This window comes from Cryptomeria japonica, chromosome 10 (genome assembly GCF_030272615.1).
Source record: "Cryptomeria japonica chromosome 10, Sugi_1.0, whole genome shotgun sequence".
Classification (NCBI taxonomy): Eukaryota; Viridiplantae; Streptophyta; class Pinopsida; order Cupressales; family Cupressaceae; genus Cryptomeria; species Cryptomeria japonica.
Window position 1 is genome coordinate 746,743,760 of NC_081414.1, and position 25,864 is coordinate 746,769,623.

General features: G+C 33.8%; 2 protein-coding genes across 2 annotated transcripts; both read left to right on the forward strand.

Moving 5' to 3' along the window:
• The first annotated feature begins 8,497 nt into the window (after window positions 1–8,497).
• On the forward strand, window positions 8,498–12,284 carry LOC131042880 (uncharacterized). The gene is made up of 4 exons (XM_059212742.1): window positions 8,498–8,501; window positions 9,379–11,447; window positions 11,552–11,715; window positions 11,813–12,284. The coding sequence occupies exons 1-4, from the start codon at window positions 8,498–8,500 to the stop codon at window positions 12,282–12,284; spliced, it is 2,709 nt and encodes a 902-aa protein (XP_059068725.1).
• Window positions 12,285–12,326: 42 nt separating this feature from the next.
• On the forward strand, window positions 12,327–14,357 carry LOC131859179 (uncharacterized). Its single transcript, XM_059212743.1, has 2 exons — window positions 12,327–13,263; window positions 13,429–14,357. The coding sequence occupies exons 1-2, from the start codon at window positions 12,327–12,329 to the stop codon at window positions 14,355–14,357; spliced, it is 1,866 nt and encodes a 621-aa protein (XP_059068726.1).
• Window positions 14,358–25,864: the final 11,507 nt, after the last annotated feature.

Consider the following 25,864-nt stretch of genomic DNA (forward strand, 5'->3'; position numbering starts at 1 on the left):
CTAGATCAACCGGGACCATGTATAGGTCCATACGCTATATAAATTATCTCCATCTGCCAAGTCTCAAACATGATCACCAACAGCATCCTGAAACTCCACTAGAAGTTGCACCAATACCACTTATGCAATTCATCAAGGATCTTCATCAAAAGCTCTGTTGGTGAAACCCTCGTCAAAACCATAAACTAAGCTTCTAACTAAATCATACCAGAGTTTACCGGATCATGTCGGATCCAAATCAACCAGAAACCACTCAACCTATCGGGACCAGAAGGGTGCGAGTAAAGCATCCAAATAGCTAGTTTTGGCATCAATGACAAAATATTAATGCAGCACATAATCAATTCCACCAAATGGCCAACAAATCTTAACCATGACCATATTCCTAATCCTAACCACAATCTCGTAAACATAATCATAATCCTAACCCTAATCCTAACACCAATTGAACCATAACCCTAATAATAAATATTTTCCCTAACCCTAGAGCTTAACCTTAACCATAATCCTAATCCTAAAACCTAACCCTAATCACAATCCTAAATGTAACCATAATCCTAACCCAAACCATTGATGCTAACCCTAACCATGATGTAAACCCTAATCCTAGCCATAATCCTAACCAAAACCCTAAACCCTAACTCTAACAATAATCCCTACACCTAATGTTATAAAATCATAAGCCTAATTCTAACATAAATGAAATCTATTATGAATCCTAACCCTAATTTTATTGAATCATAAGCCTAATTATAACCCTAATTAAACTCTAATATGAACCCTAACTATATTTAAAACTTTACCATAATCAAACCCTATCCTTGACAATATCGGTAATCTAGACTTTATTGAACCCTAAACCATAAACTAACAGTAAACTTAAATATAACCCTAGAATTTAATTCCAACCATTACCTAATCCTAATCATAACTCTAACTATAGAATTAAACCCTAACTACAACTTCAACCTTAATCTAACCCTAATTGAATCTTGATCTAATCCAAACTTTAACACTTATTGACCCTAATCTTAATTGAATTCTAGCCCAAACCCTAATCCTAATCAAACTTTAATCTTAATTTAAATGTAACCCTAATGTAATTGAACTCTTATACGAACACTAACTATAATTAAAACTTGACCATAATCAAACCCTAACCTTGACAATTTCTCTAATCTAGAACTAATTGAACCCTAAACCATAACCTAATCCCAAACTTCAACTTAATGTAGCCATAATTGAAACCTAACCATAACCTAACCCTAAATTTAATTACAACCCTACAATTAATCCCTAACAATAACTTGAACCCTAATCTAGTCATAACTAAATCCTAGCCTAAACTTAATCCTAACCCTAATTAAACTATGGTCATAATTCAACTCTAATTTTAATCTAACCCTTACCATAATCAAAGATTAATCATAATTGAACCCTAACTATAATTAAATATAACCATAACCCTTAACTCTAATCCCTATAATTGAATGCTAACCCTAACCTAACCCTAAAGTTAACTCTAACCATTTAAATAGACCCTACCTACAACTTTAACATTAATCTAACCCTAATCCTTATTCAATCCTAATCCTAATTTAATACTAATCCTCACCCTCACCATGCCTTATCCTAACAATAACCCTAATTAAACCTTAACTTTGACATTAAATTCAAGCTTTATTAAATAATCCTAACCCTCACCCTCACACCATGCTTTATACTTAAACACTAACACTATTTGAAAATTGTTTCTAACTCTATCCATAATTAAAACCTATTTATAAATTGTAATGCTAACCCTAACCCTAATCAAGATGTAAATCCTAACCCTAATAATAACCTTAAACCTAATTGTAGCCTAGACCCTAAACTAACCATAATCCTAACAATGATGTAAACCTTAACTATCATCCTAATCCTAATCCTAAACCCTATCCCAAACCATAACCCTAACCCTAACCATTATTTGAACCCTAAACCTGTTAAAAATAATCCTAGGCCCTACCCTATCCATAATCCTAACTATAACCCTAATCATAGTGTAAATCCTAATAATAATGCTAACCCTACAAGCCTAACCCTAACCATGATGTAAACACTAACATTAATCCTAACAGTAACCCTTAGCCCTAACCCTAATAATGAAGTAAACCATAAGCCTAGCTATAATATTAATGTTAACCCTAACCCTAAGCCGAACCATGATGTATATCATAGCCTTTACCATAGTCTGAACCATGACTCTAAACCATTACCCTAATAATAACGCTAACCCTAAACCTAAACTAACCTAATGATAAGCCTAAATCCTAACCCTAAAACTAGGGAATGACTCTGTAACCCTTAGGATGCACCAATCATCTATTACAATGTATAAATAATATATGAAGGTTATTAAAATCTTTGTGCATCCTAAGGGCTAGATAGCTATTTCCCTAAAAAATAACCCTAAACCTAACCCTACCATGATGTACAACCTAACCCTATCCATAATTCTAACCACGATGTAAAACCTAATCCTAACCATGATGTAAATCCTAATCCTAACCCTAACCATATCCATAATTATAACCTTAAACCTAACTATAACCCAAACCCTAAACCATAACCATAACCATAACCATGATATAAACACTAACATCAATCATAACCCTAACCCTAACCATAATGTAAACCCTAACCCTAGTCATGATCCTAACCATAACTATAACCCTAAGCCTAGCCATAAACCTAACCCTAACTCCAACACCAACCATGATGTAAACCATAACCCTGACCATAACTCTAGACCTTAACCCTAGCCTAACCATAACCATAAACCATAACCCTAACAATAATGCTTATCCCTAACCATAAAATATAATCCTGATCATAAGCATAACTCTAACCATAACTCAAAACCTATCCATAATCCTAAGAGTACATCCTATCTATAATTCTAATCCTAATCGTAAACCCCACCCCTAACCTTAATCTTAAATCCTAACCCCAACCATAGTCCTCACCCTAACCCTAAGCATGATTTAAATCCTAATCATAAGCCTAAACCTAGTTCTCTAACCATGATCTCAATCATGATCCTAACCCTAACCCTAACCCTAACCTTAATCCTAACCCTAGGTATGATGTAAACCCTAACCCTATCCATAATCCTAACTATGACCCTAACCATAATCCTAAACCTAACCTTAACCCCAACCATGATTTAAGCAATAAACCTAATTATAATCATAATCATAATCCTTACCCTAACCCTAACCCTAACCATAGCACTAACCTAACCATAATCATAAGCCCTAACCATAACAATGATCCTACCCTAAACTTAACCCTAACTGGAATTTAACTTTAATCCTAATTTATTCCTAGCCTTAATCTAGCTTGAATCCTAATCCTAATTGAATTTCAATACTAATTCAACCCTAACCTTAATATAATTGAGTCATGACCCTAATTCTAACCCTAACTTTGATGTAAACCCTAAACATAATTGTAACCCTTACACTATACCCTAACCATAAACTTAACCTTAACACTAAACCCTAACACTAACCATAATCGTAAACCCTAAGCCTAACCATAATCCTAAACCAAAACCAAACCCTAACCTTGGTGCTAACCTTGAGCATGATATACACCCTAACCATTATCATAATTCTAACCTTAAACCCTAACCCTAACCCTAATCATAACCCTAACCATGATGTAAACCTTAACCCTGACCATAATACTAACATTAACTTTGATCCAGAACATAAGCATAAACCAAATCCTAATCCTAACCATACCCTTAGTTATAATTCTAACTCTAACCCTAACTTTAATTATGCTTACCCTAACCCTACCTTTGATGTAAAACCTAGACATAATTGTAACCCTCACAACAAACCCTAACCCTAATCATAAATTTAACCCTAATATTAAATTGTAACCATAACCCTAACCTAGCCATATTCCTAAACAAAAACCAAATCCTAACGTTGATGGTAACCCTTAACATGATATAAACTCAAACCATTATAATAACCCTAATCCTAATCATAACCCTAACCCAAACCATGATGTAAACATTATCCGTCACCATAACATTAGCCTTAACCCTAACACTAACCATAACCATAATACTCGCCATTAAATAAAGTTTAATTTCGTCGAGAGGCGATCTACAATGGGATCAATGTTGTCCGTAAACAAAAATGGTTTTTAAAAAAAAATTGACATGCTGACTTGGCAGTATAGTGATGATGCTGGCAGTATAGTGATGATGCTGGCAGTATAGTGATGATGCTGGCAGAAAAGTGGATATAATATTTTTATTACGCGGAGAGGCGTTCCTACAGTCGCAACAGGGGGGAGTGGAGGCATCCATGTATACACTAAAGAAAACTGAAAACTGATTGCGGCCATGCATTGTAACCGTTCCAAGCATTCCAAATGCACCGTCAACAATGGCCATTGAATAGCTGGAGTCTTTGTAGAGACGTTACATTCAAAAATGATCTTGCCGCTTCAAATGAGATTTAGGCAATCATTCTTTGATGCGCGATTAGTATTTCTTATGTTAAGAGTGATCGGCTTTCAATATATCAATTTCAGATCTAAGCGAAATGATTGTTGATGAAACGTCAAGGTCTGAGCGAATTTCTTCTTAGATTGAAAAAGTTGGAACATAGTTGGCTTAGATTTGAGCTGTGCAAGGGAGTGAATTCTGCTAGCCATCTTCTATAAATTCATCAGCAATCTACATTAGAACCGCGTATGTGTTTTCTTCTTAATGAATGTATGTGTTTTGTTTTTAATACCTTATTGATCAAAGTTTCTGACGTGCAATTAAAAACCTTATGTAGAAAACATGTCTTTCCCAGATTCGTATTTCTTTCGAGCTCTTATTCTAGCCTGACATGATAATCATTGTCATCACCCATACTCAGAAATCTATGGATGGTGGGCTTCTTACTATTTCATTGCGATCAATTGAAAAGTCTGTAAAATTACAGAAAATCCCTTCTGAATTTGATGTTGCATGGTCATTTGTGTATAGCAAAGGAGAAGAAGAAATATATGATGTTGCTTCACCAAAACCATTGTATGCGCTTGATACACAATTATAGAGAAAATCAGATTAAATTAAATTGCAGTTATTGTTCTCAAGAAGGAGACATGTTAAGCTTATGCGGGGATTTAGCAGGGCATGAAGGAAATCACAATTGCAACAATAAAAATCATACATGTGGCGAGAGTTGTTACTGATATGAGATGTCTTCAAATTATAATGAGCAATGTTCTTTTGGACTTTGATCTGTTATTTACTCTGCCTTTCATGTATCTGCATGTTGTCTGTATACTGTACAAGTTGATTTAATCCTCAATAATGGTGAAACATAGGCCCAACAAAATAGCACGATTTTGAATGAATAAAACCTAGATGAGTAGTAGCGCAATAAGCTCAGTTAATCCAACATTTCCATGTATTGATGTCTATATGTCTGGGTATTTGGGTATTTTTTTTATCTCTGCTATCTTCATGACATAAATGTCTTTATGGAGGCTATAGATGAGGCTGATGAAAGAGTTAATCAAGCAAAGCACTAGGCAATCGAAGCCAACAATAGGGTTCATAAGTGAATAGCCTTAAAGGCGTGAGAGTTCAGGGAGGTTAATGGGCGCGCTGGCCTAACAGAACTCCTAAAATTTGATTCGCTTTAATGGAAATGAAGCACAGTAATGTTGTAGAATTCTTTATTGCAGTTCATGTGTAACACACTTATCTCATAAATGACGGCAAACATATCGAGGATTTGAACTGTTGATCTGTTAATAACTTTTCTTTTTTATTCAATAGGTTTCCACTTTTGCATGCCACACACAGATTTTCATCAGATTTGATTTCTTCATAAAACTACTGTAAGTGTATTTTTATGAGAAACACAACCTCCAAGCTGTCCTGTTTACTCCAAGTTGCCCTATTTGCCCAGCCTCCACTCTCACATGGTCTTCTCTATACGAGAAGAAAAGAAGAGTTTAGTGGCTCTGTAGCCTAGGATTGAATTCAATTTCCACCTCTGACGTTTCACAGACTTGAATGCAATAAAATTGTGAAAAAGTACATCATGTCAACCTCTATTGCTTAATCAATAAAAACCACCAGCAAATTCAAGTATTGATAACATGATAAACTGCAATAGAAGAATTACTGGATCTCTCAGCAACAAGCTAACTTCTGTTGGAACACAAACTGTTTATGTTGCACCATCAAGTTGTTTGCAGCCTTTCCTCCCAATTCTAAATTGTATCATTGTTATTGGAGCTTCCAACTCTGGTGGCTTAAAACATCATTCTTACAAATCCCAAATAAACTTTTTGGCCCCATTCTCTACCTCAAATGATCCAAAAACAGATTCTTGCGAAATCCAAGAAAAGAAATTGGTCTCATTTGTGATGAATGCAACAAAGATCCCAGAGCCAAATCCTTACACACAGCCAACGGTGATGAATCGTGGGTTGACCATGGTTTCCTTTTCTTAGCTACCCAGATTGCTTCAGCCTGTTTTTACTCTCTCCAAACCTTCAACAAAGTATCAAATTGTGTTTTTGACGCAAATCTACAGTAAAGGAATCCATTAATGCCGTGTTCCATAGATGATTCCTTTCTCTAATTTTGTCAGGATGTGTGCGAGTGGAGATTTGAATATTGGTTTCTGGTATTTCTATAAGCGCGTAAGTCCCCACCAGAAAGGGATATCGGGCATCCATCGGAGTTGACCAAGAGAAGATCATTGTACCCGACCTCCACAACTACGTTTTACTAACCATTTTATATTCATCACAATTCAGACCCTCCGGAATGTACTCGTCAGGGCATCTTACAAATTAGAATTTAGCTCTTTCTTTGACCGGCTGTGCTTCTAAATATTTCTTTTTTAATTCAGCCCAATCCTCTGAGACGTTCCTCTTTTCTTCCATTATTTTAACTTAGTTTCATATTTGTTTCTTCTACCACCTCAAAGCTGATACCTGCACCGCACAATACTATAAAATAACCTTTTCTACTTCTCTTCCAAACCCGTTCAAAGCAACAGGAGCAACAAGAGTAGAGCTCTGTTAAAGGCAAACCGAGATGATCAGAGACTTACCATTGAAGAAGTTGACATCTCAAGGACAAATAAATATATAGAAATTTTTCTCTCATGACATTCAAAGTAAATGGTAATAAAAAATAAAAGGATTCGAAGTTGATAAGGTTAATGTTTTAGAAGGTTTGTTAATTATTTTCAATTTCAATAATTAATTAAGTTTGTACTTATTTAATTATATTTCAATTTTAATTTTTGATTACAACAGATATGCTTAGGTAATATCTGCTTATATTTGTTTGTCTATAAGTTCAACTTTGATATTATTGCTACATAATATATTATAGTTGTCTTTGGTTTTGATGGGCAATTTGATTCATGATGTTATTTAGTCAATGTTAACATCTTGCATTCAATTGTTTATCACATGTTTAAAAATGCATTGAAAAACTTTGCACCCATACAAAACTTCAAAGAAATGAAAACACATGCATTTAGTTTACAGTAATAGGAAACATTTATTCAGCAAACACAAAGGACCCCATGAAAATAAGAACATATAAGAGGACTAACAAATGTTTTAGCAGATGCCCTTTGTTTTGTCCCCAGAGTTTTGAGGATGGCGGGCATGGCATCCCTTTCTTCGCCTGTGACTATGGCTATCACCACCATTCGACTCTGTGATAGCTTCTTTTGCCTGCTGCCCCTTTTTATCTTCTTCACTAATGGCTAAGCCTTGAACTGCATGAATTATCTTAGGAGGAAGCTCTTCCAATTCCTTCGATACTCTGTCAACATCTGCAGCCAGGCGCTCTGCCAGCGTTCGGTTGAAGTCCTCTCTCACCACAACACGCAGAAGTGTAATGTGCTGAGCATCTGGAGCCATTGTATAGGCTAGAACAATCCACCCATATTTTCTTAGATGATCTGATATTTCATATTCATCGTGCTCAGTGTTGTCCTTGAGCGAGAAGGATAAGGCCACTACAGGAACCCCCATGTCTTTGGATAATATTTTAAATTTCTCCATTCTTTCCAGATTTTCTGTCAGAGTCCTGGCATTTGATAGTAATTTATTTAAAATTTGATAATTGTCACCAGCCCATGAGATTTTGAAAATTTTAACAATTCTGATGAGCTTCTCAGAATAATTTATTAAATTGTTAAATTCCAGTCATAGTTGGCCATTAGAGATCCACTATATAACTAAGAAAAAAATTGAATTTAATAAAATATTTGTTAAGGGAGGTGAATTAAAAACATTATCAGCACAGTGTAGAATCAGAATTTAATTTTCAATGCTTTTTAGGTAGAATCCATATTATATATGCTCTCTAATATCTAGAAACTCTGTTTTTTAATAAATTATGGACCATTGTTTGAAAGTTTTTTGTTTTCCTTTATAACTTGTTACTACAGCTATGGGTGAGAAGCACTTATTCTTCTTACATTTTATTTTACATAGGTGTAATTTATAGGAAATATAATATTTTTCAAATTAGAAAGTTGCATATCATAGAATAAATTTAGAATATTAAATTTTTTAAAAAAATTAGAAATCATGAAAAAATAGATTTTTTTGCTTGAAATGTTAATTTAGATAGAATTTGTTCAAAATAGAAACTTTTCATTTTGTTTCATATTTTACTTTCTAAATTTACTATTAGTTACATCTTTTTCTTTCAAATTTGAAGATGAATATTATATTTCAAATAAAAAGATAGAACATTATTCTAATATGAAACTCTAAAACTATAGGGTGCACTTAATTAAATGTATATTGATATAGATTTGTTAATTTAATGTTGTGTAGGCATTAAAATTTTTGTTCACCAAGCAAACACTTTCACATTTTCAGGAGAATTTGTCTTCCAAGTTAGTATGCTATTTTTTACAATAATTTTTTTTTTGTGAAATAATTTTTAAAATATATTGTAAATTCTAATTTATAACAATAATCTATTTTATTTTTAGAAATTTTGGTTTTTAATAAATTCTAATTTATTACATTCTCATCTTTTTTTTTAATTTATTTGTATATTCCATACCACCATATGCATTTAACAACAATTGTGTATGAAATTTGTTAATAATGTATCTATCACCATACACTCTCATAACAAGTTCAATCATTCTCTCTATACATAGATAATTCCAATATTCAATTGTTACAAATAATTCTACTTTTCTTCACAGTTTTTTTAAACTTCATTTCTACTCTGATCCTATCACATTATATAAATTAGAAATATAATTTATTGTGTAGCTATGGATCAACCAATATTGAATTTTGAATTGGAAGAGGAGAGGAGGCAATATCAAAGAGCACAAAGAAGAGAGTATCAGAGAGAATATCAAAGAGAATATAGGAGACGACAACGGGAACGTTTGACAGATGATCAAAGGGAAGAAGAAAGAAGAAGACAAAGTGAAGCTCGAAGACAAAGAAATGCTAGACGAGCAGAAGTAACAATACAAGAGTTGGAATTTCTAAATAGAGAGGAAGCTAATATTATTACAAATAGTCATCAAAGAACATCTCAACAACTCTCTCATATTGAAAGAGACCAAAGGCAAGAGGTTGATTCACATTCAAGTGGGCAGTACAATCAACCATCAAATCAAAATATTGAGTGTCATCTTCAGAATGAAAGCTCAAGGTCAATAGAACGAGTTGCAGAGACACCTCGACCTAGAAGTCAATTTGAGAATAATTTGGGTGCAGAAGGTGATGCACAAAATAGACAAAATACAAATGGAATGATTCGAGCTGATTTTCAAAGATTTCAAATGCAATTTCGACACCAATTAGATCGCTTTAGAATGCCAAGCATGTGTTATATTTGTCAAGAGTGTTATCTGGGAATTAAAGTAAATCGTAGCTCACAAGGTCCTATATGCACTAGATGTAGACAAGAGAGAGGAAACAATAGATTTTCAGCTTCAAACAATATGGATCTCGGGCCACAACCAGAAGAACTTGCAAGTTTGACTCAAGTAGAAGAAATGTTGATTGCACGTGTCAACCCAATATTACAAGTTACACATGCAACAGGTGGTCAATACAAATACAAAGGACACACAATAAGTTTTCCACAAAATGTGGAACATATTTCAAACATTTTGCCACATACAATAGATCATTTGCCAATCATTATTGTTCGAAGAAGGGACCAACGTGGCACAAATTATAACTTTACAGTGAATAGGGATCGTGTGTACAAAGCACTTAAATACAAAATTGAGCATGATAAATATTATTCTAATGTCATAGTTAATGAGAATGCTCTCAATGATCTATCTAGCAATTTTGATGAAAATATTTTCAACAGATTGAAGACAGTGCATATGGAATTTGATTCTGATGCAAATGAAATCATATTTGTGGGTCCAATCATGGAAACAGATGAAGGTAATACAATTGACCACACAAATTCAATGGCTTCTAAACTACCTAATGCTCAAAAAGAAATGGAATTAATACATGCATGGATTAATAATCGTGATACAAATCAAACAGCATTGATCGATTGGCCAGCAATTGGTACATCTCCTATCAATGAGTATGTCACATTGGGATTACTTGATATGGCATTTCCAACATTGTTTCCTGATGGTAGATGTGACTGGTTAGAGCCACGAATGAGGCGAGTGCATTTGCATGAATTTGTGAAACATCTACTGCGGTATAGAGATCATCGATTTGGTCAACATCCAAGATTCAAATATTTTATGATGAACATGATTATGAGACATCGTGCACAAAATTCATCTGCAATCTTTGTAAAACGAGGTTTTCATGACATGCCAATCACTATCAATGAATTGCGTCAGCATATGGAAAATATGCCACAATCCCATTTGGCAGATAGGTTGATGCGGTTTGGAACATCATTGAGGGGTACAAGGTCATATTGGGCCAAATGTCGTGCAAAATTAATAGACATGCTTCATCAAATAGGCTCCCCTACGATATTCTTCACATTAAGTGCAGCAGATATGTATTGGCCTGATTTGCATGCACTAATGCCGGGAACATCACCAACCACTCCACGAGAAGCTCAAAATTGGAGAAAGCAGAATGTTATCAACTACCCCCATATAGTTCCACATTACATGCACTTAAGACATTCAATATTTAGAAAAGAAATCCTAGAAAAAGGAATGAATGTTGAAGATTTTTGGTCTAGGTATGAGTGGCAACATAGGGGGTCACCACATGTGCATGGATTCATATGGATGAATGGAGCACCCAATATGGACAATATTGACTGGTCAAATGAAGAGCAACGAAAACATGCAGAAAAATACTTTCATTCCATTGTTCATGCATGGAATCCTAGAGAAGATCCACATCAACGAAATATACAGGCAAGTCTATGAAAACTTCAACATATATATGGTTTATTGTTTGACATAAAGTATTTTATAGCTTATGATGTAGCTAACATATTTGTTTTTATTTTAAATTGTAGGCATTTCAAAATTTTCCTCTACATCCATGTCTAAAAAATACAAGACAACTTGCAGAGATAGATATTGATAAGGACTATGAAGAGATCCTTAACTGTGTAGAACGACATACATTGTGTAGGGAGGGTGCATGCCTGCGAAAAAAAAGAGGAAAGATGGTTTGTAGGTAAATATTTATCAAATCAAATATTTATATAAGAATTAAATACTATACAAAAGAAAAGTAACCAAATATTTATGACAAGTCTTGATATTTTTTATAGGTATAATGCTCCTTGGCCTTTGAATCTCAGTGGGTCCAAATTATATGAAGATATAGAAACAGGTGAAAAAAAAATTGAACCTGCAAGAAATGATGATAGGGTGAATTCACATAATCGTCACATATTGCAATTATGGAGAGCAAATATAGATTGGCAACCTGTTCTTTCCAAACATGCAGTAGTCAAATATATTGCCAAGTATGCAGCGAAAGCAGAGAAAAGCTCTAAAACATATCACCAGATGTTGATGCGCCTCTCCAACATGGAAGACCCTAATGATTTAGCTGCTCGAGCATATAGAAGGCTTCTGACTGAAACAATTATTGAAAGGGACATTGGTGCTCAAGAAACATGTCACATGTTGTTAGAACTTCCATTAGTAGAGAGTAGCAGAAGATTTGTTAATCTAAATGTCTCACGTGAGGTGTTCAAACCTGTAACTATAAATGATGAAGAGAATAATGAAGAGTAGACAAAATCTTTCATTGATGGATATAAAACAAGGCCTCTTTGTATGGAAGGTGTCACATTAATTGATGCAGCTAGATCATGGATATATAATCCTAAAAGAAAACGAGACAACAAATGGGAACCAAGGGAAAGAGCAGCAATTGTTAGAGTTTTTCCTAGGTTTGTATCTCTTCCTCCACGTGAGTCAAATAAATGGATTGACTTTTGTTTATCAGAGTTATTACTCTACAAACCATTTCGTGACATAGAAAGGGATATTGGTCATGATGATGGCTCTATGATAGCAAATTGGGAGTCATTTACCTACAATCCTTGGCATGTCGAACGCATAACAAGTATTGAAAATGCAGAGGCTAATACTGATTCAGAAATTGAAGAGAATGAAGCTATTCAGAGAAATACCACAGAGCATGAATGGGAAATTATATCTAGGCTACATCATGGTCAAAATATACAATTTTCAGAAATAGATATGTTGGGGAGAAGAGACATTGATAGACATACAAATTGGTCTACTGATTATCAAGGTGAAGAGTACACAACTACAGCAATCAGTTTCATAACTAACATGAAGGATCATGGATGTCTTATATATGATGATATACCCCAATGCATCAACTACATGACCCTCAGTGATAAGCAAAAAAAGGCAGTTGATATAATTATGACACACTATCAGAGGAGTCAAAATAAAGTGCCATTGTTCATGATAATTCAAGGAACAGCAGGTACAGGAAAGTCATATTTAATTGGTGCCATCAGTCAAGCTCTTGAAAATGCTGCAATGCCATCTCGTTCTCCCCTTCTATTACTTGCACCAACAGGAGTTGCAGCGTTCAATATAAGGGCCTCTATAGTTCATTCCAAATTGAGAATCCCAATACGAGATTTCACTCAACTACAGGGAACAAGACTTGCCATTTTTCAAGAAGAAATGGCGCATATCAAGTACATTTTGATTGATGAAATGAGCTTCATTGGTCAAAACATGTTGGAAAACATAGATTCTCGACTCTGACAAGCATACCCACAAAGTGCACACCTAAGTTTTGCAGGTATGCATTTAATTTTGACTAATGTGGAAAAATAAATTTCAATAACAATATTATATATTTTTAAAATAATTATTTTCAATTATCTTTCAGGTATATCTATGATTTTGGTAGGAGATTTGGGTCAATTGCCTCCGGTTAATGATAGACCTGCATATGCCAGTAATAGACGGGCAAAGCTACTATGGGAGGAATTCAAAATTGTGGTTACTTTAGATAAAATATTCAGACAAGATGGAGAAAATATTCAGCAACAAAGATTTCGTCAAATTTTGACAAATCTAAGAAATGCAAACCCTCAAATTGATGATTGGAAGCTACTAATGATGAGAACCCCTACTAACATAGATGTTGCAAGTAATTCTGAATTTGAAAATACTGTCCATTTGTTCTCCACAAATGACAATGTTCATAGTCATAATAAAAAAATGTTATATTCATTGAGGCATCCCGTTGCACGAAGTGTTGCAACAAAAGCAGGAAGTGTTAATATAGCAGAAGATTTCTCAACTGGTGAACTTGATCTAGAGTTATTGATCAGTAAGAATTCAAGGGTCATGCTAACTTCAAACCTTTGGATACAAGCAGGTCTTGTAAATGGAGCTTTGGGATATGTTCAAAAGATTGTCTACAAGCCAGGAAGTGCTCCACCTGACCCACCGACATATGTGATGGTTGAATTTGATAATTACTTAGGATTACCATTTGAAGATCATCATCCAAATACAATTCCAATAACACCAATACAAAAGGGCAGAACACTTCAGCTACCATTGAGATTGGCATGGGCATTGACTATACATAAATCTCAAGGATTGACTCTTCCAAAAGTAACTATCGATATAGGACCAAGAGAAAGAACTGGATTGACATTTGTTGCAGTATCTCATGTAAAATCTCTAGAGGCTTTGAGAATAATGCCACCATTTACATATGATCGTTATGAGAAAATGAAAAAGGGTAGACAACTTGCGAAGCGCAAGGTTGAGGAAAATAGGCTCAAACTTTTGGAAGATAATTGATGTAATATATTTTTTGTTGAATTTTTTTTTATTGTCTTTGACACCTCTGTTCTTTATTGCCACTATAATTATTTCTAATATTTAATATATCATATATGCTTTCACAATGTCTACTCAATAATTATAAATGATAAGAAATATTACATGAATTCAATCAATGAAAGGTTTTTTGTTTCCATACAAATCTCTAGAGGGCTTTAAAATAATATTACCATTCATTATGAGAAAATAAAAAAGGGTAGACAACTTTCCAAAAATAAGGCTAAATAAAATAAACTCAAATTTGTAGGAGATTAAATTTGTGTATATATTTTTTTGATCAAATTTGCTTCCATGGCTCTAATACTTGTGTTATGTCTACCCACAACAAATAATTGTTAACATTTTATACACCACTAAATGCTTCCACAATATCTATTAAATAAACAAATATAAATTATTAGTTAATGTTACATAAATTTAAACAAGCCATTTATTTATTTATTTCCATATCCAGTATAAATTTCATTTGAAATGTGAAGGAGATTTCCTTTTGACAACCATATTTCTTAGATGCACCTAATATAATCTTGCATCATTTTTTATATCATCATGGTAAAGAAAATTCGTACATGTATGAATTGTTATGGTCCTCCTTGTGTTTAATATACTAACCTAGAAAACAATGTATGTACGTATATCTCTTTGACTAAAAATGTATGAATATATATTTTAGGTACTTTAATAACATTCATTTGCTTAATGTTTATTACCCTTTATGTGATTTTCTATTTAAATTGGAAAGTATATTCCTTGAGCAATTTAATAGTAATTTAAGAGCTAATAATAATTTGCATGCATGTCAGGAAGATGTCAGATAATATACGTACAAAATGGGTGTCCACTTGGATGTCAATGTATCACCCGTATCTTCCACGCAATGTCCTCCTTCGTATAGAGGAATTGAGTGTTCGCTATTGGGTCAGAGACAGGATGGTCAAGAAAATTAACAACAATGGATTAAGGACCACTCAATTCAAATTTGACAATTATGCTGTATATTTTAACTTCTTATATGAATCGAAGATCAAAATGAACTTAGATGTCAGATTTAATAATCTTCAAATTGAGATTGTAGATTTGTGTGGTTGGTCGATTTCTCTATACCATGAGATTCGAGATCTTTACCTTGCTGGATGCATTTGGAGAATCATTATTAGACCAACAATAAAAATTGAGAAGCACACTCTATCCGATCAACTTAGTATGAAGTTTATGAGATTTCTTAAGGGACAATCACGGATCAGTTATCACACAGGCCCACCTGAGGAATGGTTTCTTACTACTCTTAAGCTCGGGTACTCTATAAGATTCACAATGCATCAAGTTATGCCATCATTCAGGTTGTTGCATGCATACTATGGGATACCTGTCTTGTATGCAGTGAAGTCCAATGTGACAATTAAAGTTTGGACTATTCTTGACGATACTGAAGATCGAGAGATATTACCTGTGCATCCATGGTTAAGAAAGTGAAATTAGTCTATAGATATTATTTGATAAATGTGTGCAAACTATTTAAACATTGCATTTATGACTATATTCAATTATTCTATTTTTATATTATTATTTGATGCAATAAAGCCTAAATTCAATTTTAATAATATTTTGTAACTATTATTGTAAAATTGCTAAGAATGTGATATTTTATGGTTTATGTATTCTTTCTTGCATCAATGACTACAAAAAAATTGTCAATGTTTGTTATGTTGTTAATTATATTTTATTGGTTATTTAATAATCAAATAGAAAGATTAATTTTTTTATTGTCACGTCATTTGCTTATGATTTTATAATTTTTGTGGTCTTTCATATGATTTTGGTGACATCTCAACATAGTAAGCCAGCTAATATCATATTTTAATGGTTGAATTTTTCCAATGACTATTAGGTATTTTCATTATTTATTTCATGTACAATTTGTATTACTTAATATTATTTTTTTATAATTTTATTTTATTTCAAATTATGAATTATTTTATTCTCATTGTACCTTAATACTAATCTTAGTTTTATTGTTTTTTTTTTTTTTTTAGCAAAAAGTTGAAACTATGGATGCTTCACAGAATGAATCAGAAATCATTGTTGAGAGTCCTCATGCCTCTGTAAACTCTAATAATTTTGTCGAAACCCCTATCGACAAATGTGCAAGAACCATTTTAGAGTATTGTGACAAAATCGTCAAGGAAATTGAAAACACTGCCTTAATGATAGATGATGTCGAAGAACTCGAAATATTGGAAATGGAAGATGTTGCAAGGAAAACTCATGAGGCATATACAATAGTGGCTGGATTTCCAGCTATGTTGAAAGAAGTATATCGTGATCACTATGAAAACAAAGGTCGTAATACTATTCTCATCACTGAAGAATTTGCAATAGGTTTACACCATTACAATGAAGTGTTATTACTATAGTTACTTTGTATTTGATTTTTGATACTTTTTATTTTTACAAACATTTTACACATTTTAGAAATATTTATCAATTTTGTTTGACTTATATTAAGATATAAGAGAAATAATATTTTTTTGGTAGGATTAGTGTGGGATATTATCTAAGGTTTTCATTAAAATTGTTATATGTAAATACATTTTCTTCTATCAATTTGATGATTTATAATGCATGTGTTGAATTGTTCTTATCTTCTTGCAACATACCTATAATAATATATTTATAGTGATTCTATAAATTGTTGCAATTTTTTTCTTGCATAGTTCTCACTTGCCAAATAGAAGGTATGGTGATTTATTCATTGTTTATGAATTATGGGATACTATGTGAGATTTCTATTCGAAAATGCTATATGTAAAAATATTTTCTTCTATCAATATGATGATTTATAAGGCATTTGGTTGGTTATTTTGATCGTCTTGCATAACTCCTCTAATAACATATTTATAGTGAATCTTTTGATTGATGCAAGTATTTTTCTTGCATAGCTCTCATTTGTCACATAGAAGGTAAAATGATTTATTCATTTTTATGAATCTTAAATATTTTGAAATTAGATATCTCTCGGCGAATTTTACATAGATTTTTTAAAATATAAGTATACTAGTATATCTTAAATTGTAGTATTTGTTTTGGTCTTGCCGTTCACATATATATTATTGAAAATAGTCTAAATAGATTTAAAATTTCATATATCTCTGTGTAATAATATTATAATATAATCTCTTTTAATAAAAAGATAGTATATAATTATATATTGATTTATTTTATGTTTTCTATGTTGCACTACGCGGTTGCCACTAACATATATACCTTCAATTTTATTTTAATATATATATAATACATGGAGAGATATCCTTCTCAAGGTGCCTATTTGACTTTATGGTGTAAAATAAATTTAAAATAGGCGCCTCGACAATGATTCTCTCGACATATTTTATATAGATTAAATTAAAATTTATGGTATATATGCTATTATTATAATCAATATAAACTTTTAATTAACTTGAATTAATTATATGAAATTGTATTATTTTTCTCTTTAATATTTTTTTTTGCACTTTTTTTTTTAGTGAACAGATTTGCCCTTTGTTTTCAACAGATTAATCTTAAACTCTATTACCTTATTCTGAGAACAAATCATTCACTGAATAGCTGGGTAAGTGTTGTTCAAATCACTTCCCTCTGAATTTTTGCATAGGTACAGCTCCCTATCTTGGTTTTTCATGAAATATGTTTTATTTTTAATTATATCTGAATGAAAGCTTTTAACCAGAAAGCATGTAAGGCCGCCTATTTCATTCTTGGATGAAAGGCTGCAAATTTTCTCATGTCTCATAAACAATGAAAGCTATTTCCTTAATTTTCAAAACATGTAACTACAGTAACTGAAACAAAGTTCAATATTCTTCTTGCAGTTAAACTAATTAAAGACGAAAAGATTCAAGGAAAATAAATCCACCCTCAATCATGAATCTTTTCTAGAGTAAACAGCACGTTCAAAGGAAAGAACATCAGAAGAATAATGAAATACTGCAATGAAATGATCAATTACTATTACTTGATCGGATGAACATATGCAAAGACCTGTTATCTATTCGGATTCAAAATACACAGATCTTTCTTCTCCCCAAAAATAATATGATCAGATTTCATATATATATCCTTATGCAACAAAGACACAAAAATATATCTGCCAATCTTTTCACAATAGGTCCCAATCATCTGATTCTTCCTTTGAATAAGAATAGAAAATACCAAAAACAACCCTTCAGTCGAAGTTCCCAAAATTGGTTACTAAAATCTCACACTCTACCATCTGTTTTACTTAATTTATAGTCTAAATGGGGGCAGTCTCTTTGAAAACTCGAGCACTCCCCAATAAAACATTTACAAAACCAACAAAGAGTATTTTGGGACAGTTACCCTGAAGTGTTTGCATAACTATAAGAAATGTTTTTAAACATAAGGAAAACTAGCCCTAAGTGGATGCATTATGTCATACTCAACCATCATCATCTTCTCCATCTTCACGGGCATCATGAGTAGCTATGAGTTCCTGGATCATTGATTGGCTTGGGACTTTCATTGAATTGAGTTTTGCCTTTGCCACTTCTTTATTCCACTTGTGTTGCACCATATTCTCTGAGTGCTTTGACAGTTGATCGTTCCCAATGAAAACCATAGATTTGATCCTAGCCACCTTGGTTATATCCTCTGATGTGAAACTACTCCTAACTCTGATCTTCTCCATGTTCAACCGAAAAGATTTGATTGCTTCTTGTGTGCTTGACCCGTAGATTCCTAACCCCCAGTCATGATTGGGATTAACAACTTTATTATCCTTGACTATACTGCTTTGCAAATCCTGGAGTTCATAGATAGAGGTTCTTGCATCTGTAATTACCGACTGAAAGGTAAGCACCCACCACATGATAGTTTTCTTCAGCATGAAAAGTTGGCATTCATCAGCTACTAGCTTAATTGAATGTTCTGTCAGAAACCTGGTAGTCCCATATTCTTCGATTTTGGCAAACAGAGGCAGGACATTTTTCCATTTGTGCTCTTCTTTCTCCCATGGTACAAGTTGGTTTTGGATTTCAAAAATCAGGCTCTGTACTTCATCACACAATTTATGGGAGTTGGTTATGTATTTTTCACCATCTTTGATTACTTGTTCAATCCACTTCTCAACCGCTTCAGTGATTCTCTTAGCTCGTTGAACTTGGCTCATCAACTTCTTGTTTTCCGGAGAAGTTGGGTCAAAATTCTCAATGGCATGGGATATTGGAATTGCTCCAAGGCAAACAATACTATTAATGAACTGAGCCAAAACACTTATGTGTCTTTTAAGTTCTCTGTTCTCTCGTCCATCCTTCTCTGACCGGGTAAGCATTTTCTTCGCTGACACTTGAAAAAAATGGTTATCTGTATCCCTGCTCATCTTTCCCAACTCTACTTTTGTGATTTCAAAATCATCAGAACCGGCCTCTTTGTTCTCATCTTTCGGTTTGTAAGAGGCAATCTCCGCCGTCCATTTACCAGTTTCTTCGTCATTGTTCAGGTGAGTGGTGGTCTTGAACCTCTTTGGCTTTGGATTCTTCTCGAAGTACTTAGCAACCATTTCCTGAATCGGAATGGTCACGGGAAGAAAGCTCCTTTTCTTGTTCACTGAGGTTGTTAACCATTTAGGTTGTAGCGGAACAAGAAGTTCCTTCAATCATTTTCAGTGGTGGCGTCATTGCCACAGTCACTATTTGGGAGTCTAGAGAAGAAGCAACTTCACCATCCAAATCTTCAATTTCAAAAATTTGAGCCTCAAGCACGACATCTTTTACTCCCATATCCTTGACCTAGTCCATCTTCCTCTGGGTGACACTACGTGATCGAGTATGCCGAGGGGTACTAAAATCCAAAGTTGGGCTAGACCTGCGTCTAGGCTGAGCTGACTTGATTTCCTTACCTTCACAATTGTATAATCAGACGACAGCTAGTAGCAAGAAAGACTCCTATCTAGGGATAACATAAACAAAAGTCCAACAGCAAGTAGCAAATGCAGAACACAAATGATTTTCATACCTTATTGAGAAAGGTAATGATACAGATACATTAAATGCAATGATTTCACAATTTCATTCTGGATGCAGCAAGTTGGTAGATTAGACCCTTGCACGCATGCATTGAATGCATGGTGGTGTACTTTAAGAAACTACCAGTTCCCGAAACATTCACTTATTTCAAAAAAGCCAAGGAATGACATCACTTTACAATATGGTTATGCCTCTCCCTATTTAGCAATGAATGCACTTCCCAAAACATTAGAAACCACGGGAACCATCAACATTGAACCCATATGAACATCTTAAACCAACTTCTTGAGTGTTCAAGTAGTTCAAGATGTACATCATGTCAAACTATTGACCACTTGCTGTGTCGAACACGTTGAACATATTTGAACTCTTTGAACTCAGTTCAATAAGTTCAACACAAATGTTATATCACCGAACAAGAAAAACTTTATTAAAGAGCCGCTACAAAACACTTACAGAAAATGTGAGTACGAAAAACTTTTTCTGAACACCTTGGAACCTATTGAACCTAAATGAACCTCTTGAACCCAATTCAGAATGGTTCGACGTGTTCAAGGAATTCAATCAATTGTCTAAACCTGACTTAAATGACTAGAAAAAGGATTCGAGGACGCATTAAGGACTTGAACCAAGGTAATATGGCATGAACTAGGACTCCAACATAAAAAAGAAAAGATGATCCACTGTTGCCATGAGGAATAAATGGCACAGTAACATTTTTAAAATTTTAAAAATGCTTTGCAAATTATAGTATTATATTGTGAATTATTTATTATAATTATCAAATATATAAAAATTAATATTAAAAAATACTGTTCAATTAACAAATTTTATATTCAAATTGATTCATTACAAATGAAAACAAACCCTCATTTTTAAATCTGTGAAAAAAAAATCTAATTAACAAAATTTATATTCAAATTAACTTTATATATATATATATATATATACACATGTATATATATATACACATGTATATATATATATATATATGTATATATATATGTATATGTATATATACATATATGTATATATGTATATATACAAATGTATGTGTATATATATACATGTATATATACATGTGTATATGTATATACATATGTATGTATGTATATGTATATACATATGTATGCATGTGTATATATATATATATATATATGTATGTATGTATGTATGTATGTATGTATGTATATATAGATATATGGGTTGGCTCTCTCCTAACAGATTCTATTAGGTAGGCATTTGATCGATGGATAGATCGAGGGACTCAACCGACTATATATAGCTATATATGTATATACATATACATATGTATATGTATACACACACACACACACACATATATATATATACATATTATACATATGCATATGTATATGTATACATATAGATATATGTACATATGTATATGTATACATATAGATATATGTATATATGTATATGTATACATATAGATTGTAGTACCCCTACCCTAGTCTATTTCTAACCTTGGTTTAATCTGGATTAGTTATCGTAATATTATGATTAATGCCAGATGTTGAGTTTATGCATAGCTATTGATGTGGTTCTCACACTAGTTGTATGCAGGTTATTCAGTGTACCTAGTTCGTGATTTTAGTATCGGACTAACGCTTTCAGTAAATTTTATATATATGTATGCATGTATGATCTTTTGTTGCAGGAGATTCCAGGTACGAAGTCGCATGAGTGCGAGGTTCGTCGTCACCTGGTTTTGCAGGTTTGAGCATACTTTTTAATCCCTAGAGTCGGATTAGGTGGTCGTAAGACCTTAGTCGGCCTTAGTTGTGCTCCAGTGAGCATCGCCAGTCGTCGTCGGTAATCCCTGTTTGTCTGGGTTTGCGAGTCGTTTGTTGGTTGACCTTCTCGGTTTGCGTGCCTGGTGTGTTTGGTAAATTGATGAATTAATCCTTAGTAATTATCGTGATTAAATATGCGTTAGTGCATTGATGATTAATGGATTAATTAATTTGGTTTCCGTTATGTGATTTTCGTTGTTAATGAATTGCTTATTTTAAGTTGGGAGTGAATTCGATCAAATGACTGTTTTTGAATATTAAATGCATTATTATATATGTTGTCGAAAAGAAAGTTGGTTTTTATTATCGCAATGGATTGATTGTATTCTGTGGCTTCTGATTTTGAAAGGTTAAATTTAATTAATTGAAGAAGTCGATTTTTAATTGGAAAAGCAAGTTATTTTGTTGATATTGTTGAAAGGATTAATTTTATGAATTATTTTGTAAATAAAGTTTTTATTCCAAAAATAGAAAATTTTGGGTCAACTCTTCCATATAACCCAATTTGGGAAATTTGGAGAGGATGGACAATTTTGGAGGATTTTGGATGGAGAAGGAAGAATTTGAGCAGCTGGAGATTGGGATTCTTCAGCCGATCTTGCCAGGAACGCGAGATCAGGTAGGATCCAACTCTCATTGTTAGTTGTTGTTTAAAATGAAAATTGGGGTTTTATCTTGGCCTTGGATTCTCCATTGAATGCCATGTTTTTTTTGATTGATTTAGTAAAATAACCAGCTTGGCTGGGAGTGTTTTGAGATGTGTTAATTCCTCTACTCTTTTTGGGCGTTTGAAACCCTTGGATGTTTGAATAGAATGAGAAAACCCATCAAGAAAACGTGATTTCAATCTCAGTTTATTTAAACCGAATTCATGGTAAATCGAAATTTTTCTTATCATAATTGCGGTGGGCGTTTGGATTGTCATTGTTTTCGAACTGTGTTTTCAGAGGAAAAAGAAAATATGTATTTTTATTCCGAGCTGGGTGTCTGGGATTATTTTCGGACTGTGTGTGTATGTTTTAAAAAAAAAAATATAGAAAACAATATTTATTTTGGGGTGGACTGTGCGTTTTGTGTTTAGCGGACTGTGGGTCGGGGTTTGGGAGAGCGGGGAGCGGAGCTCCACCCGCTCCCCTCCCCTTCCCCGCTCGTCCCCCCCCACCTTCTCCCCGTCTCCTTGCCGTGCTCGCAGATTGGTTGGGGCTGCGGCCCACGGCGGTGGCCACAGGGGCCGCGGTGGCCGCAGGGCGCCGCGGCACCTGCGGGCACCACCGTGGGCGCCGCCCGCGTGCCCTAGCCACGCTATTCTTTTTTTTAATGCGTTTTTTTGTTTGCAAAAGAAAACATGTTTCTTTTTAACGTGGTTTTTATAATGTATTTTTTTTTTTGTATTCAAAAAAAAATAGAGATGCATATAATATTTTTAAAATATCATTTTAATATTGAGCTTTAATTAGTGGCGTAGTTATGATTAAGGGGCATGAAAATGATAAATGTTAAATTGGAATTGTTTAATTTTATAATGGAGATTATAGATTAAGCATTATTCTATTTCATTCCGCGACTTATGCCTCCTTTCAAATTAAGTTTTAAGACTGTTAACTTCGCAACTGAACATCATTGATGTCATTCCGAGTGATCTTGGATTAATAAATTTAGATTTTACCTTCTAGCTGATTAGAGCATTTGGCTAATTGAGGTGTTACTGTTTAAAAACAAGATAGAATAATGTGTTATGGGAAAATCGTTGAAATACGATGTAGTTACTATTTGATGATGTTAAATATTATCTTAGAACATATCATTTGAGTAATTGAGAAGTAATGAAATAATTATCGTGGAGTGTTTGAATTGAAACGATATGCATTGGAGATTAAATATCTGATTTATTTGATTAATAGTTGTCTGAGTTTAATTAATATGGAATTGGTTAAAGACTCTTTATGGCTTAGTTTGCCTGTTCGATGCTTGAACCCTTAGGAGATAGAAAACCAAGAACAAATTATGCCTTGATGAGGTAGATAACTGTAACCTGTTTTTAGATCTTGTAGAAAACTTGATCGTCTGTAATGATTAAATCAATTTAAGGAATATTGTCTTTTCTGATTATTGCCTTGCGAGTTTAATTACTGTATTCGCTTTAATTATGAAATGGCATGTTTGCTTTGTTTAAATAGGACCCTGTCGTATGAAATGTTTTGGTGTGCCTGTTTTAGTCCTCGATTTTCGAGTTGACTGTTGTGTTGTGAGGTTGTCATAATTGGTCATATCCTCTTGAGTGAGTCGAATGATGATTCGTGGTGAACCTTAGTGGTCAGGTCTCTAGTCAGAGCACCGTCAGTAAGTGATTACCCTTGAGTCGTGTTTGACCTGATGGTTGTATCTTCTTGAACTCCGTCCGTCTTACCATGTGTATTCCTTGGTTTGAGTTCGTCTGAGTTGGTCTAGTGTCGTATGGGAAAGTGGCTTTCGATTGGGGGCCGCGCCCAAAGTGGCTGCTGGGTAACCCGTCGAAAGTGAGTCTAATAAGTGATAACCTAAATAGATTAGAAAATAATCTCTAAATAAGATAATGTGCCTCACACATGGGACGAATGCTATCATAGATTCGGCATGCTGTGAGAAGGCCTGAAATGGCAAACTACCTTCCTTGTCTTCACGAGAGGATGTGTGGGTCCACATGAGGCTTGGATGGGCCGGAAGTTCGGATTAGGTTGTCAGGGTTACCAGTGTATGGGCCGGGACCTATGAAGACTTGCCATGGTATCCATACCAGGTTGTGTGATGACACTTGTCCCTACGTTCACTAGTGTGTGTCGTTTGTCCTGTTAGGAGTACCTTTGTGAGTCGTCCTTTCTGTCTCTGCCCTTGTGAGTGTCGGTTTCATGTTAGACCCTTGGGTGGTGATGGTTTAGTTTTATGGATGCTCTCATGGGCTCTTATGTATTAGCTTTGATTATGTTCAGCTGGATCCTGTTCCTTGTAAGGATCGTTTATGTAGTTATTGACCGATGTGGTCGTTTGTATATTGCTTATGTATCGCCGTGATGGCTGGATTGTATTGGTGTAACCTCTTGTATTCTTAACCTTTTTATCTATCAGAGGGGGTCTTGCAGTTGAGCAGACCCGGAGATGTAGCCCTTTAGGGGTGAACTCCGAGATCATTATGGTGTCATGTGATGTATTCTCTTATGGTTCCTTTATTCAGCTTTTCATGTATGATTTGCTTATGTTAAAATGGTTAAGTGGATAATTGGAATTAACTTTAAATGCTTATATTCAGTTCTATCTTGAATGCCATGTGGATCGAATGCATAATTGGTTGAGATGCGATTTATCGTAATGCATGTGTGAAATCATCTTTTGAAATGCTATGAATTGGAACATGAATGAATGTAACTTAGAGTAATGAATCTTACTCAGTTGATGTTAAGAAATTTAATTATGCTTGGAAAGATCTCTTATGTTTATGGTGAAATCCTAGTGTATTAGAAAAGGTAGATGTATGGTTTGTAATTTTAAAATGAAAAGATCGAATGAAGTTTATGAATGGATCTTAAATGATGAATCTTGCTTGTGATTTATATTTCCATCCTTTGAAAGAAAT